We start from the raw sequence: 13,132 nt of genomic DNA on the forward strand, positions 1-13,132 counted from the left end.
TTAACAATGAATTCTACTCCGAAATGAACATTCCGTTAACCGAGATTATGTCAGTTTGAAAAGATCACTATAAGGACTCTGACACTAGTCCTGCACAAATTGTGAAGGTTGGTTGTTCAACAACCTAGACAGGAAAAGTTCAAAAAATCCTTGTTCTTTAGTCTAGGATGTCATAAACAAGTGGACTCTGGGACACTGTCGTTGAGCTTTGAAGGGTAAATGAGATGGGTAATCACTTGACAATGGTTAAAACTGAATAGGAGGTGTGGTGAAACCGAAGTTTCAGAAGATCAAGACATTTGTAGTTAATTCATCGATAGCCGAGGGCAGGAAACGGAACCTCAAGGTGAGTGTCATTCAAGGGTAGAGGCTTGAACAGGTGGGGCTCCAAACTCACATGCAGGCATTGTGGGTACACACACAAACAACTAGACATAATCTAACAGCCCAAACTGGCCACAACGGTGTCCATAGTGCTTTTGGCTGCACATCCAGAAGGGGGCATCTGTGAGTAACTGAGTGCAGCGAAAAACAACTCTGTAGTTACTACTGTAGATGGCAATGCTAGAAAGAACTAAAGTTACGATTTTGTCCGAACTAATGTGTAACTACGTACATTTTTGGTACTCGATTTAGTTAGGGTTAAGGTTTGGGTAATGGTTAAGGTTAGGGGTAGCGGTGAAAGGGACTATGTGGTTGTAATGTTCCGTCGTTTCTACCGTGATCAGATAGTAACAACTAAGCCACACCCTTCCTCATTTTATGACGCAGTGATCGTGTGAGTTGACTAAGGGGTGCAATAGAGACTTCTTTATTCAACTGTCACAACGTACACCACAGATAGAAAGAGACAGATTTCTCACCGGATGTATAAATCTGAAGCGTCCATTTTGAACCTCCACTCACACCGTTTTGTAGACTTGACCCTTCGCCAAAGCTTCAAATGTTTTTGTTTTTTAGGAATGCAAGGGCGAATTGAGTTATTGCCCCAAACACACTTTAGAGAAAAGGAATACCCTAACGGAAATATGCAAATGCTTGCAAACACGTGCCAATAGGATCTTGCTAGCTCGTGCCTGGATCTGCCCACCTCCTTGCTTGTTCTGTCCAATATGCTCAATTTGCTCACATTAGAAACGACACCGATGAGATATATTGAGTTAGTTGCCAGTATCTTTGGTATACCACGCAATGCCAGGTACAGTACAGGCGTGTAGGGTGTCTATGGTGTCAGGCACATTCAAATCATTAAAAATAAAACCACTGCTTTATTACTACTACATTCTAAGTGTGACAGTTTTACAATTCTGTTAAAAAGACAGCCTTCACTCTCACAACATGTACAAAACTGAGGCCGTGGTCTCTATAGAAATGTTACATACATTCAACACAAAATCAACATTGGTTTAAGATGCAGGAAATAAACATGTAAAACGATAGGATATTTACATTCCAATTAGACAGCACTGGGTAAAAATTGCCTTTACTATTATTGAGTGTGAGAGGTAAGGCAGTGATCTTGCAATCACATCACACAGTTTAAGATTGTCATTGTAACGTTTGCTAGTACTGCAGTAAACTTGTTCTCACATGGGTTAAGAAAGAACAGAGATATACACAGAGATACACACTGGCAGAGTAGAAGTGTGAGAAGGCTTTAAAGGCACATGGCTTTAGTTTGAGCAATTGCACTTTACCAACTGCATATGTCTACATAAGCACAAACTTTAAATGAAGTATTTTTGCAAACTACCGTATTTCATGTAACAACAGGTATGTTTATATGCATTCAATAATATGATTCGTGTTAATACTCTGATTAATATTATAGTTTGATTAAAACGTTTACATGCTTTGCGAGAAGAACGATTTCCTCTACAATCCGGTGGACAGGTCATATTCAGGCAACCTGAAAATCACCAATCAACATAAACGTTCTATCACATCGATCATATCATTTTGGGAAGCCTATCTGATTCAGAGTTTGGACATACTATATAATGTTTGCATGTGAAAACTATACATACTTTCAGATTTCCCAAACTCACTTCACCTGTGCCAGAAAAGGAGGTTCACGCTGCTCGTGATAGCACATGTGCAGATCAAATACACCACTGGAACTGAGATTAGGATGTTTACATGCCATTAATACACCACTGGAAGTGAGATTAGGATGTTTACATGCCATTAATACACCACTGGAAGTGAGATTAAGGTGTTTAAATGCCATTAATACACCACTGGAAGTGAGATTAGGATGTTTACATGCCATTAATACACCACTGGAAGTGAGATTAAGGTGTTTAAATGCCATTAATACACCACTGGAAGTGAGATTAGGATGTTTACATGCCATTAATACACCACTGGAAGTGAGATTAGGATGTTTACATGCCATTAATACACCACTGGAAGTGAGATTAAGGTGTTTAAATGCCATTAATACACCACTGGAAGTGAGATTAGGATGTTTACATGCCATTAATACACCACTGGAAGTGAGATTAGGATGTTTACATGCCATTAATACACCACTGGAACTGAGATTAGGATGTTTACATGCCATTAATACACCACTGGAACTGAGATTAGGATGTTTACATGCCATTAATACACCACTGGAACTGAGATTAGGATGTTTACATGCCATTAATACACCACTGGAAGTGAGATTAGGATGTTTACATGCCATTAATACACCACTGGAACTGAGATTAGGATGTTTACATGCCATTAATACACCACTGGAACTGAGATTAGGATGTTTACATGCCATTAATACACCACTGGAAGTGAGATTAGGATGTTTACATACCATTAATACACCACTGGAACTGAGATTAGGATGTTTACATGCCATTAATACACCACTGGAACTGAGATTAGGATGTTTACATGCCATTAATACACCACTGGAAGTGAGATTAGGATGTTTACATACCATTATAATTAGAAAGATTGCGGCATATGCTTACTTGGCTTTTGACCTTCAGAAAATCAGAGTAAGGTGTTGACATGACTGAAGCCAAACTCTGAGTATTAACCCTAATTAGCTAATATTGAATAATTTGTGTGCACGTAAACATACTCAGTGTAGTAGTCATTGGTGTCATAGGTTTGTCTATGATCCTGAGAATTTGTAAGGGTTTAGCAATTTACTTTGCAAATTGTTCTTTCCTGCAAAGCATGTACACTTTATATATATATATATATATATATATATATATTTTTTTTTTACCCATTTTTCTCCCCAATTTCGTGATATACAATTGGTAATTACAGTCTTGTCTCCTCGCTGCAACTCCCGTACGGACTTGGGAGAGGCGAAGGTCGAGAGCCATGCGTCCTCCAAAACACGACCCAACCAACCCGCACTGCTTCTTGACACAATGCCCGCTTAACCCGGAAGCCAGCCACACCAATGTGTCGGAGGAAACACCGTACACCTGGCGACCGTGTCAGCATGCACTGGCCCCGCCCGCCACAGGAGTCGCTAGAGAGCGATGGGACAAGGACATCCCTGCCGGCCAAACCCTCCCCTAACCTAGACGACGCTGGGCCAATTGTGCACCGCCCCATGGGTCACCCGGTCTCGGCCTAGCTGCGACAGAGCCTGGACTCAAACCAGTATCTCTAGTGGCACAGCTAGCAACTGCAATGCAGTGCCTTAGACCACTGCGCAACTCGGGAGGCCCTAAGCATGTAAAACTTGTAGTGTACTCAAGGCTTAAAAGGGCTTCTGAAATTAGTAATTTCCACTTTGAAACTTCTGACTTGATTTTCCTGTACAAAAAAATATATATAGGGGCGGCAGGGTAGCCTAGTGGTTAGAGCGTTGGACTAGTAACCGGAAGGTTGCAAGCTCAAATCCCTGAGCTGACAAGGTACAAATCTGTCAAATAAGAATTTGTTCTTAACTGACTTGCCTAGTTAAATAAAATAAAAATAAAATAAATATTAACCCCTACAAAATGTATTATAATCCATATAATTAAAAGTTCCTTTCTGCAGGACTATTTTCCTGCAGTAACAAACTCAGTTTAGCTCAAATTAAGATCCTACATCTGTAACTCAAATTGACCTCTATTTCTCAGATCGGGATGTAACATTTTTTTAATGGGTACAATAAAGTCGGAGAGCGTTCCCTTTGTCATCCAGTGCTCGTTGTCTAGATGTTTGTTTCTCTTGATCCACAGTGATCCTCTGGCCACAGCTAAAACGCATCAGTAGGAACAAGAGTTCAACACACTGGTAGAGTTAGCCTAAATTGGTTCACAATTAAGAGAATGAGGTGGATGCAGTATATATTATTTTACAGTTAAACTTACCGTCCTACAATACCGAATCATCTTTATGATCATTTTTCCTCGCCAAGGCTTCCTCTGCAAAATAACAAACAAAACAGGATAGTTGGAGCGCTCAAAGTCCCATTGCCATCGCTAGATAGAGCTACCACCATATTGCTAACATCTAAATATAATACTGTTTATGCCATTAAGCAAACTCATTTATCCAAAGTGACTTACTGTACAGTCATGCATGCATACATTTTTCATTTGGGTGAGCCAGGAGGTTAAAGTTATATTCCTAACTCCTATTTGGTCCCTTCAGATCAAACATAGAAGTGGAAGATGCTGGGCATCATACCTTCCTTCAAATGCCCCTCTTCAGCTGCGGTTGTGTTAACAGCACAGTAGGAGACACCTGAGAGACATCTAATGATACTTCTGGTACTATTTCTGCATCATGCAGTCTAGAAGTAGCTCTATGACTTGCCTGTGGATGCAGCAACTCCATTTGATGTGTCAGTGGCTGAAGAGAGAGAGAAGAGAGAAGAGTTTAGCTTAATCATACACAGATCCTGTTTGTTGTGGTCAAGTAAAGGAAACACTTACTAGGTCCCACTTCTCTCTGGTTTTTCCAGAATTCTAGTAATGGAAAACAGAGAACAAATATTCAATTAGGTCAGTAATCTCAACAGTGACTAATGCAAGTAATAAACATGTAACATGTTCATCTCCCTTCCACCGGAGCAAAGGGACATGATCGTGAGGAATTGTGATGGCAGCGAAAACAATTAATGGAATTTAAATGAACATTACTACAAAACAATGAATGGAACTTAAATGAACATTACTACAAAACAATGAATGGAATTTAAATGAACATTACTACAAAACAATGAATGGAAGTTAAATGAACATTACTACAAAACAATGAATGGAATTTAAATGAACATTACTACAAAACAATGAATGGAAGTTAAATGAACATTACTACAAAACAATGAATGGAAGTTAAATGAACATTACTACAAATGAAACGTAATGCATGTTTCCTACCTCCTTTCCAAGGCATTGATTCTGAAAGAAAAAAAGGAAAAAGGGATTAGTTTCATCAAATCACAACTATTACCCAAGATTACAGACAGACAGACAGACACAGACAAACAGACAATCATCCTACCTTTCTCATAGATCCAAACTCCTGTGGTATAGAAAAATAAGAATACATTTACTTTGACAATCCACCTCATACATGTGTAAGTAAAATGTGCAATAAATATAATTTGTCCTTACCTGTTATAGCTCTATGACCAAAAATGAACGATAGAACTCCAGCAACAGCAATAACAAAGACAGAAATACCAAGTAACCTGGCCTTGGTCAACCAGCCATCTGCAGTGAGGAAGGTATACATTTAATGTTAACATTTAATAAAATATGACACAACTTTCCAGTCCAGATGCTTTTTTCTAGATGCTTTTGTACTATCTTCCCAAATCCCTCAGCTACACTGACCATACCAAACATTAGGAACACCTTCTTAATATTGAGTACCTCACCTATCAACAATCCCCGATTCATACATATAAGTAGTAAGTAGTCTTAGGCTTTAACAACATACTGGGCAGTGTAACAACAACTATGAGTGTCCTGTCACCTGGGCCAAATGGGTCTTTATCAAAGACTTCACTGGCCTCGCTCACAGGGTCCTTGAATTGACAGGTGCAGCTGATTTTAGTGTTCACTCTTACGAGAGTCCTCTCACCTGAACCTAACACCACTGGCTCGCTGACTTCACCTTCCCCAGCAGAGTTCTTCATCTTGCAGAAGTACGTGTAACTGTTGGTTGATTTGCCAGCGTCGCTCTTATTGATATTAATCTGTTTGTCTAAGTCCTCCCACGCCCCCTCTCCCTGTTTCCAGCTGTAGGTGACTGGTTCAGCATCAGTGGTGTCGCCCTCACAGGTCAGAGTGCAGGAGGTTTTGTCTGGGTTACAGGAAGAAGTTATGGTGGGTTTGGGGACTGCCTCTGAAAATAGAGAAGATCAAGATAGAACAAAAAAAAATTTGGGGGGGGGGGGGGTGCTTGTACTCACTGTTTCGTGCACACCAGACACACATGCAAACAGACACACCGCCATGTTTTCGTTACTTGTCAGGACTTTTTGGGGAGTAAAAATTCATTTCCATTCAAAACCCTTTCATTTCCTCACACCCTTAACCTTAGCCCGAAAACTGAACTAACTCCTAACCCTAATCATAACCCTAGCCCTAATCTTAACCCGAACTAACTCCTAACCCTAATCATAACCCTAGCCCTAATCTTAACCCAAACTAACTCCTAACCCTAATCATAACCCTACCCCTAACCTTAAAGATGCACTCCAGGATCTTAAGCACACTCAAATTCAGAACATATAGTACAAACTGGATTCGTAACATACAGTATCATACAAAATACAAAAACATTTATTATAATAATAAACAAATAAAAATGGCAAGATGTAACATATCATACGAAATGGATGACGTAGTACCAAAAAAAGGGGAGGACTTTAGGCACGCTAGCACCACATTCAAAACTACTGGCTGAAATTATACAAAAGTTTGAGAGTGCATCTTTAACCGTAACCCCAAACCCTAAACCCTAAACCTAACCCTTAAACCTAAAATAGCATTTTTACTTTTCAGGACATGCTAAATGTCCTGACTTTCCAGAATATTTCTTGTTCTCCTATCTAGTCAGGACATTCTGGTCAAGATTAGAGGTCGGCCGATTAATTAGGGCCGATTTCAAGTTTTCATAACAATCGGTAACCAGCCTTTTTAGACGCCAATTACATTGCAATCCACGAGGAGACTGCGTGGGAGGCTGACCACCTGTTAGGCGAGTGCAGCATCAAACGGACCTTGTGGCTGCAAGGAGCCAAGGTAAGTTGTTAGCTAGCATTAAACTTATCTTATAAAAAACAATCAATCTTCACATAATCACTAGTTAACTACAGTGCCTTGCGAAAGTATTCGGCCCCCTTGAACTTTGCGACCTTTTGCCACATTTCAGGCTTTAAACATAAAGATATAAAACTGTATTTTTTTGTGAAGAATCAACAACAAGTGGGACACAATCATGAAGTGGAACGACATTTATTGGATATTTCAAACTTTTTTAACAAATCAAAAACTGAAAAATTGGGCGTGCAAAATTATTCAGCCCCTTTACTTTCAGTGCAGCAAACTCTCTCCAGAAGTTCAGTGAGGATCTCTGAATGATCCAATGTTGACCTAAATGACTAATGATGATAAATACAATCCACCTGTGTGTAATCAAGTCTCCGTATAAATGCACCTGCACTGTGATAGTCTCAGAGGTCCGTTAAAAGCGCAGAGAGCATCATGAAGAACAAGGAACACACCAGGCAGGTCCGAGATACTGTTGTGAAGAAGTTTAAAGCCGGATTTGGATACAAAAAGATTTCCCAAGCTTTAAACATCCCAAGGAGCACTGTGCAAGCGATAATATTGAAATGGAAGGAGTATCAGACCACTGCAAATCTACCAAGACCTGGCTGTCCCTCTAAACTTTCAGCTCATACAAGGAGAAGACTGATCAGAGATGCAGCCAAGAGGCCCATGATCACTCTGGATGAACTGCAGAGATCTACAGCTGAGGTGGGAGACTCTGTCCATAGGACAACAATCAGTCGTATATTGCACAAATTTGGCCTTTATGGAAGAGTGGCAAGAAAGCCATTTCTTAAAGATATCCATAAAAAGTGTAATTTAAAGTTTGCCACAAACCACCTGGGAGACACACCAAACATGTGGAAGAAGGTGCTCTGGTCAGATGAAACCAAAATTGAATTTTTTGGCCACAATGCAAAACGTTATGTTTGGCGTAAAAGCAACACAGCTCATCACCCTGAACACACCATCCCCACTGTCAAACATGGTGGTGGCAGCATCATGGTATGGGCCTGCTTTTCTTCAGCAGGGACAGGGAAGATGGTTAAAATTGATGGGAAGATGGATGGAGCCAAATACAGGACCATTCTGGAAGAAAACCTGATGGAGTCTGCAAAAGACCTGAGACTGGGACGGAGATTTGTCTTCCAACAAGACAATGATCCAAAACATAAAGCAAAATCTACAATGGAATGGTTCAAAAATAAACATATCCAGGTGTTAGAATGGCCAAGTCAAAGTCCAGACCTGAATCCAATCGAGAATCTGTGGAAAGAACTGAAAACTGCTGTTCAGAAATGCTCTCCATCCAACCTCACTGAGCTCGAGCTGTTTTGCAAGGAGGAATGGGAAAAAATGTCAGTCTCTCGATGTGCAAAACTGATAGAGACATACCCCAAGCGACTTACAGCTGTAATCGCAGCTAAAGGTGGCGCTACAAAGTATTAACTTAAGGGGGCTGAATAATTTTGCACGCCCAATTTTTCAGTTTTTGATTTGTTAAAAAAGTTTGAAATATCCAATAAATGTCGTTCCACTTCATGATTGTGTCCCACTTGTTGTTGATTCTTCACAAAAAAATACAGTTTTATATCTTTATGTTTGAAGTCTGAAATGTGGCAAAAGGTCGCAAAGTTCAAGGGGGCCGAATACTTTCGCAAGGCACTGTACATATGGTTGATGATATTACTAGGTTAACTAGCTTGTCCTGCGTTACATATAATCAATGCGGTGCCTGTTAATTCATCATCGAATCACAGCCTACTTCAACGTCACCAAATTTACCTAATCATAAACATCAATGTCTTTCTTAAAATCAATACAGATGTATATTTTTTAAACCTGCATATTTAGTTAACAGAAATTCATGTTAGCAGGCAATATTAACTATGGAAATTGTGTCACTTCTCTTGCGTTCAGTGCAAGCAGAGTCAGGGTATATGCAGCAGTTTGGGCCGCCTGGTTCGTTGCAAACTGTGAACTAATTTGCCAGAATTGTACATAATTATGACATAACATTGAAGGTTGTGCAATGTAACAGCAATATTTAGACTTAGGGTTGCCACCTGTTCGATAAAATATGGAACGGTTCCATATTTCACTGAAATAATAAACGTTTTTGGATTTGACCATATTAATGACCAAAGGCTCGTATTTCTGAGTTTATTATATTATAATTAAGTCTATGATTTGATATTTGATAGAGCAGTCTGAGCGGTGGTAGGCAGCAGCAGGCTCGTAAGCATTCATTCAAACAGCACTTTACTGCGTTTTGCAAGCAGCTCTTAGCAATGCTTGATCCACAGCGCTGTTTATGACTTCAAGCCTATCAACTCCTGAGACTAGGCTGGCAATACTATAGTGCCTATAAGAACATCCAATAGTCAAAGGTATATGAACTACAAATGGTATAGAGAGAAATAGTCCTATAATAACAACAACCTAAAACTTCTTAACTGGGAATATTGAATAACTGGGAATTTTGAACCATCAACTTTCATATGTTCTCATGTTCTGAGCAAGGAACTTAAACGTTATGTTTTTTACATGGCACATATTGCACTTTTACTTTCTTCTCCAACACTGTTTTTGCATTATTTAAACCAAATTTAACATGTTTCATTATTTATTTTAGATTAAATAGATTTTTATTTATGTATTATATTAAGTTAAAATAAAAGTGTTCGATGTTCATTCAGTATTGTTGTAATTGTCATTATTACATATATATATATATATATTTTTTAAATCGGCCGATTAATGGGTATCAGCTTTTTTTGGTCCTCCAATAATCAGTATCGGTGTTTAAAAATAATAATCGGTCGACTTCTACTCAAGGTAGGAAAACAAGTCCACATACAGAAATACTTACTGATAACAGATAATGTATATGTCTTGTGAAGCAGTTTGCTGTTGAATTCCACAGAATAAACTCCACTGTCTGTTTTCTTCAATCCACTGATTCTCAGCTCTCCAGTAGTATTGTCCAGGATTGTACGCTCTTTGAAGGCAGCATAGATGTCCAGACCACCAAAATCCTTGTCCCACTCTGCCACCTTGTTCTTCCCATGCTTCCATAGGATGCCTGTGATGGAGTCAGGCACTGTGGACTTGTCAGGCGTCAACACGAGCTCACCTCCCACTTTTCTGTAGAGCTGTTCACCTGGAAAACCAGACAATATGTCATACTTGTGACAGAATACCAAGGAGATGAACCAAGGAGATGTAGCCTATCCAGGTTAGGAGTCTGATAGCCTATATCGATCTACACATGTATACACAAGGCCTGCAGATTATTGTGGCCTTCTCATCCCATTGCATGAACATATTCCAACCATATTGTTCTGTTTTCTGCCATATATTTATAAATGAGAAAGAAGTTATACCTCATGAATAAACCCCTAGAGTCTATTGACACACCGGTGCATCAATCTAAGTAACATAATAGAAATGAATCAAAATATGTCTGTTTAAGCTAGAGATATCTGTATGTGTCATACTTGAGTTAAAGTAAAGACACATTAACAGAAAATGACAAGCAAAAGTGAAAGTCACCCAGTAAAACACTATTTGAGTAAATGTAATTGGTTTGAAATATACTTAAGTATCAAAAGTAAAAATGATTTCAAATTCCTTATATTAAGCAAACCAGACGGCCTTTTTTTTTTTTTTTTTAGATGCATGGATAGCCAGGGGCACACTCCCAACACTCAGACATCACTTACAAATGAAGCATTTGTGTTTAGTGAGTCCGCCAGATCAGAGGCAGTAGGGATAACCAGGGATGTTCTCTTGATAAGTGTGTGAATTGCACCATTTTCCCGTCCTGCTAATCATTCTAAATGTAATGAGTACTTTTGGGTGTCATGGAAAATGTACAATATTTTCTTTAAGAATGTACTGAAGTAAAAGTAAAAGTTGTCAAAAGTATAAATAGTAAAGTAAAGTACAGATACCCCCCAAAAAACTAATTAAGTAGTACTTTAAAGTATTTTAACTTGAGTACTTTGGTTAGGCCTCTATGTAACCAGCTCACACTAAGTCTATCTGTCCCACTGGGTACACTGGTTGAATCAAAGTTGTTTCGACAGAACCAACGTGGAATAGACGTTGAAATGACGTATGTGTCCAGTGGATGTAGAATACAGTAAAAGGTGCGGTCGTTTTTCTTATCGATAGGCCTAAAAACGAGTATGTATTACGACTTTCATGCGATTATGCTGGTGGTAGGTAAACTACTACACATTGTAAAAGCTTCAGTTCACTCCGACGGTCTCCATTTTTTAGGCTTGTGTAGCACATCCGTTGTTTTGGCTGTGGTTTGCTATTCTTGACCTTGTTTCTAAGAAGCACACAACAGCCTAAATGACTAACAAACTACAATTTGCGAATGGCTTCCCACCCATATCTACTATCGAAAACCATGGATAATCCATGCGCAACAAAACCTACCTGAAACTGTGCAGAGTATTGCTTCCGCAAGAAAGACAGTCAGAAGTGAGATCGACATTTTCTTTGAAATCTCGTTGACAATTCGTCCGATCTGTTAACACTGCTATTGAAGTAGCCTGGGTTATATTACGTGTTTCCCTTTCTGAGAAAGCCCCCTTTTCGTAGGCTATGAGTTGAAAGTCAACTTCCTACTAGAGAACTTCTTGATAATTAAATTACGCTGTCGTGTGGCTAAGCATTTGTTGGCTAATGACTACAATTTTCAACTATATATATTTTAAATAGTTACAATTTAGATTGTTAAAATGTAACCTAGATTCCGGGCTATGTACATTTAATTGTTACAATGTAGCCCCTAGAGAGAATATCCACCCTTCTCTCGAATAGTCTCTTCCTAGTAGTGTATTACTATTTGGCGCCTCCTACGGGATGGCAATGGCATGGCATTGTATATTTCTTTCAACAATCAGGTTAGAAAAAAATTCGACCTTATCACTTTCAGAGGTCATAATAATAAAATACAATATAGAACTCAAGTCCTTCACTGAAACATTCAAAATATCAAACACCTCAAATTAACAAAAGTTTGGCAGATAGATTCAAGTGCATTTGCTTTGCAGCAATATTATGAAGTGTGAATATTTCTGCTACCCACACACAGGAAAACGGTTCCAAATAAATGACATTATAACGTGCTCCTCCAGCCATGTTATCTACATGATAAAATGTCCATGTGGGCTGTGTTATGTAGGTAAAACCTCTCGTTCTCTCAAACAGAGAATTAGTGAACATAAAAGTTCCATCAGGAGAAACGACAGAGATTATCCAGTCTCATTACATTTTAATGACCAAAAACAGGACATTTCTACCTTTAGATTTTGTGGCATAGAGAAAGTCAAGATATCAGACAGGGGAGGGGATATACAGTAAACACTGAGCAAAATATGTTTTCGGATTTTCACCCTCCAGACATTATTCCTAAAAGGTCTTGATGAAATTCCAATGCATGGTACTTGAATATGAACTAATGCCACCACTTCAATCTACTCTGGCATTTTTTCTTGCACTGTATGTACACAAGGAAAACTTACTTGATAGGTTGATTTCCTCATTGTGGTTTTACATAAGTGTTTAATACATTTTATGTACACACTTTATTAGAATACTTATGAAATGAACATTGTTATATTTGGTATCACGTTTATTTTCCCTCGACTCCAACCTCATTCGCTGCATTGAAAGGATGTGGGTGGAGCAATGTCTACATAAGGGTGCAAATGAAAAACACTCCTATTACATCACAGATTAATGTTCAGATATATTTGAGAAAAAAGTCAAAAAATTCAGGTGACAAAATTCTATTGTGAAAACACATATGCTTAGATATATACCAGATGGTAATTTGAAGGAATTTGACAGACAATTTTAATATT

General features: G+C 38.8%; 1 protein-coding gene across 2 annotated transcripts; it reads right to left on the minus strand.

Annotated features, from left to right (window-relative positions):
- Positions 1-4,095: 4,095 nt before the first annotated feature.
- LOC110495663 (uncharacterized) lies at positions 4,096-12,123 on the minus strand. 2 transcript variants are annotated; one of them, XR_016488338.1, is made up of 10 exons: positions 11,700-12,121; positions 10,120-10,410; positions 6,052-6,315; positions 5,580-5,678; positions 5,467-5,487; positions 5,343-5,363; positions 4,896-4,928; positions 4,648-4,812; positions 4,329-4,382; positions 4,096-4,213 (listed from the first exon to the last, which is right to left on the minus strand). XR_016488338.1 is itself a non-coding variant. In XM_021571012.3 (10 exons), exons 1-9 carry the CDS (start codon positions 11,755-11,757, stop codon positions 4,333-4,335), a joined length of 873 nt encoding a protein of 290 aa, XP_021426687.3. In that variant the 5' UTR covers positions 11,758-12,123; the 3' UTR covers positions 4,096-4,213; positions 4,329-4,332. The 2 variants fall into 2 exon arrangements, 1 of the variants encoding a protein (XP_021426687.3); XM_021571012.3 differs by having other exon boundaries at positions 4,777-4,812; positions 11,700-12,123.
- Positions 12,124-13,132: the final 1,009 nt, after the last annotated feature.

This window comes from Oncorhynchus mykiss, chromosome 18 (assembly GCF_057628025.1).
Source record: "Oncorhynchus mykiss isolate SJ-2025 chromosome 18, ASM5762802v1, whole genome shotgun sequence".
Lineage (NCBI taxonomy): Eukaryota > Metazoa > Chordata > Actinopteri > Salmoniformes > Salmonidae > Oncorhynchus > Oncorhynchus mykiss.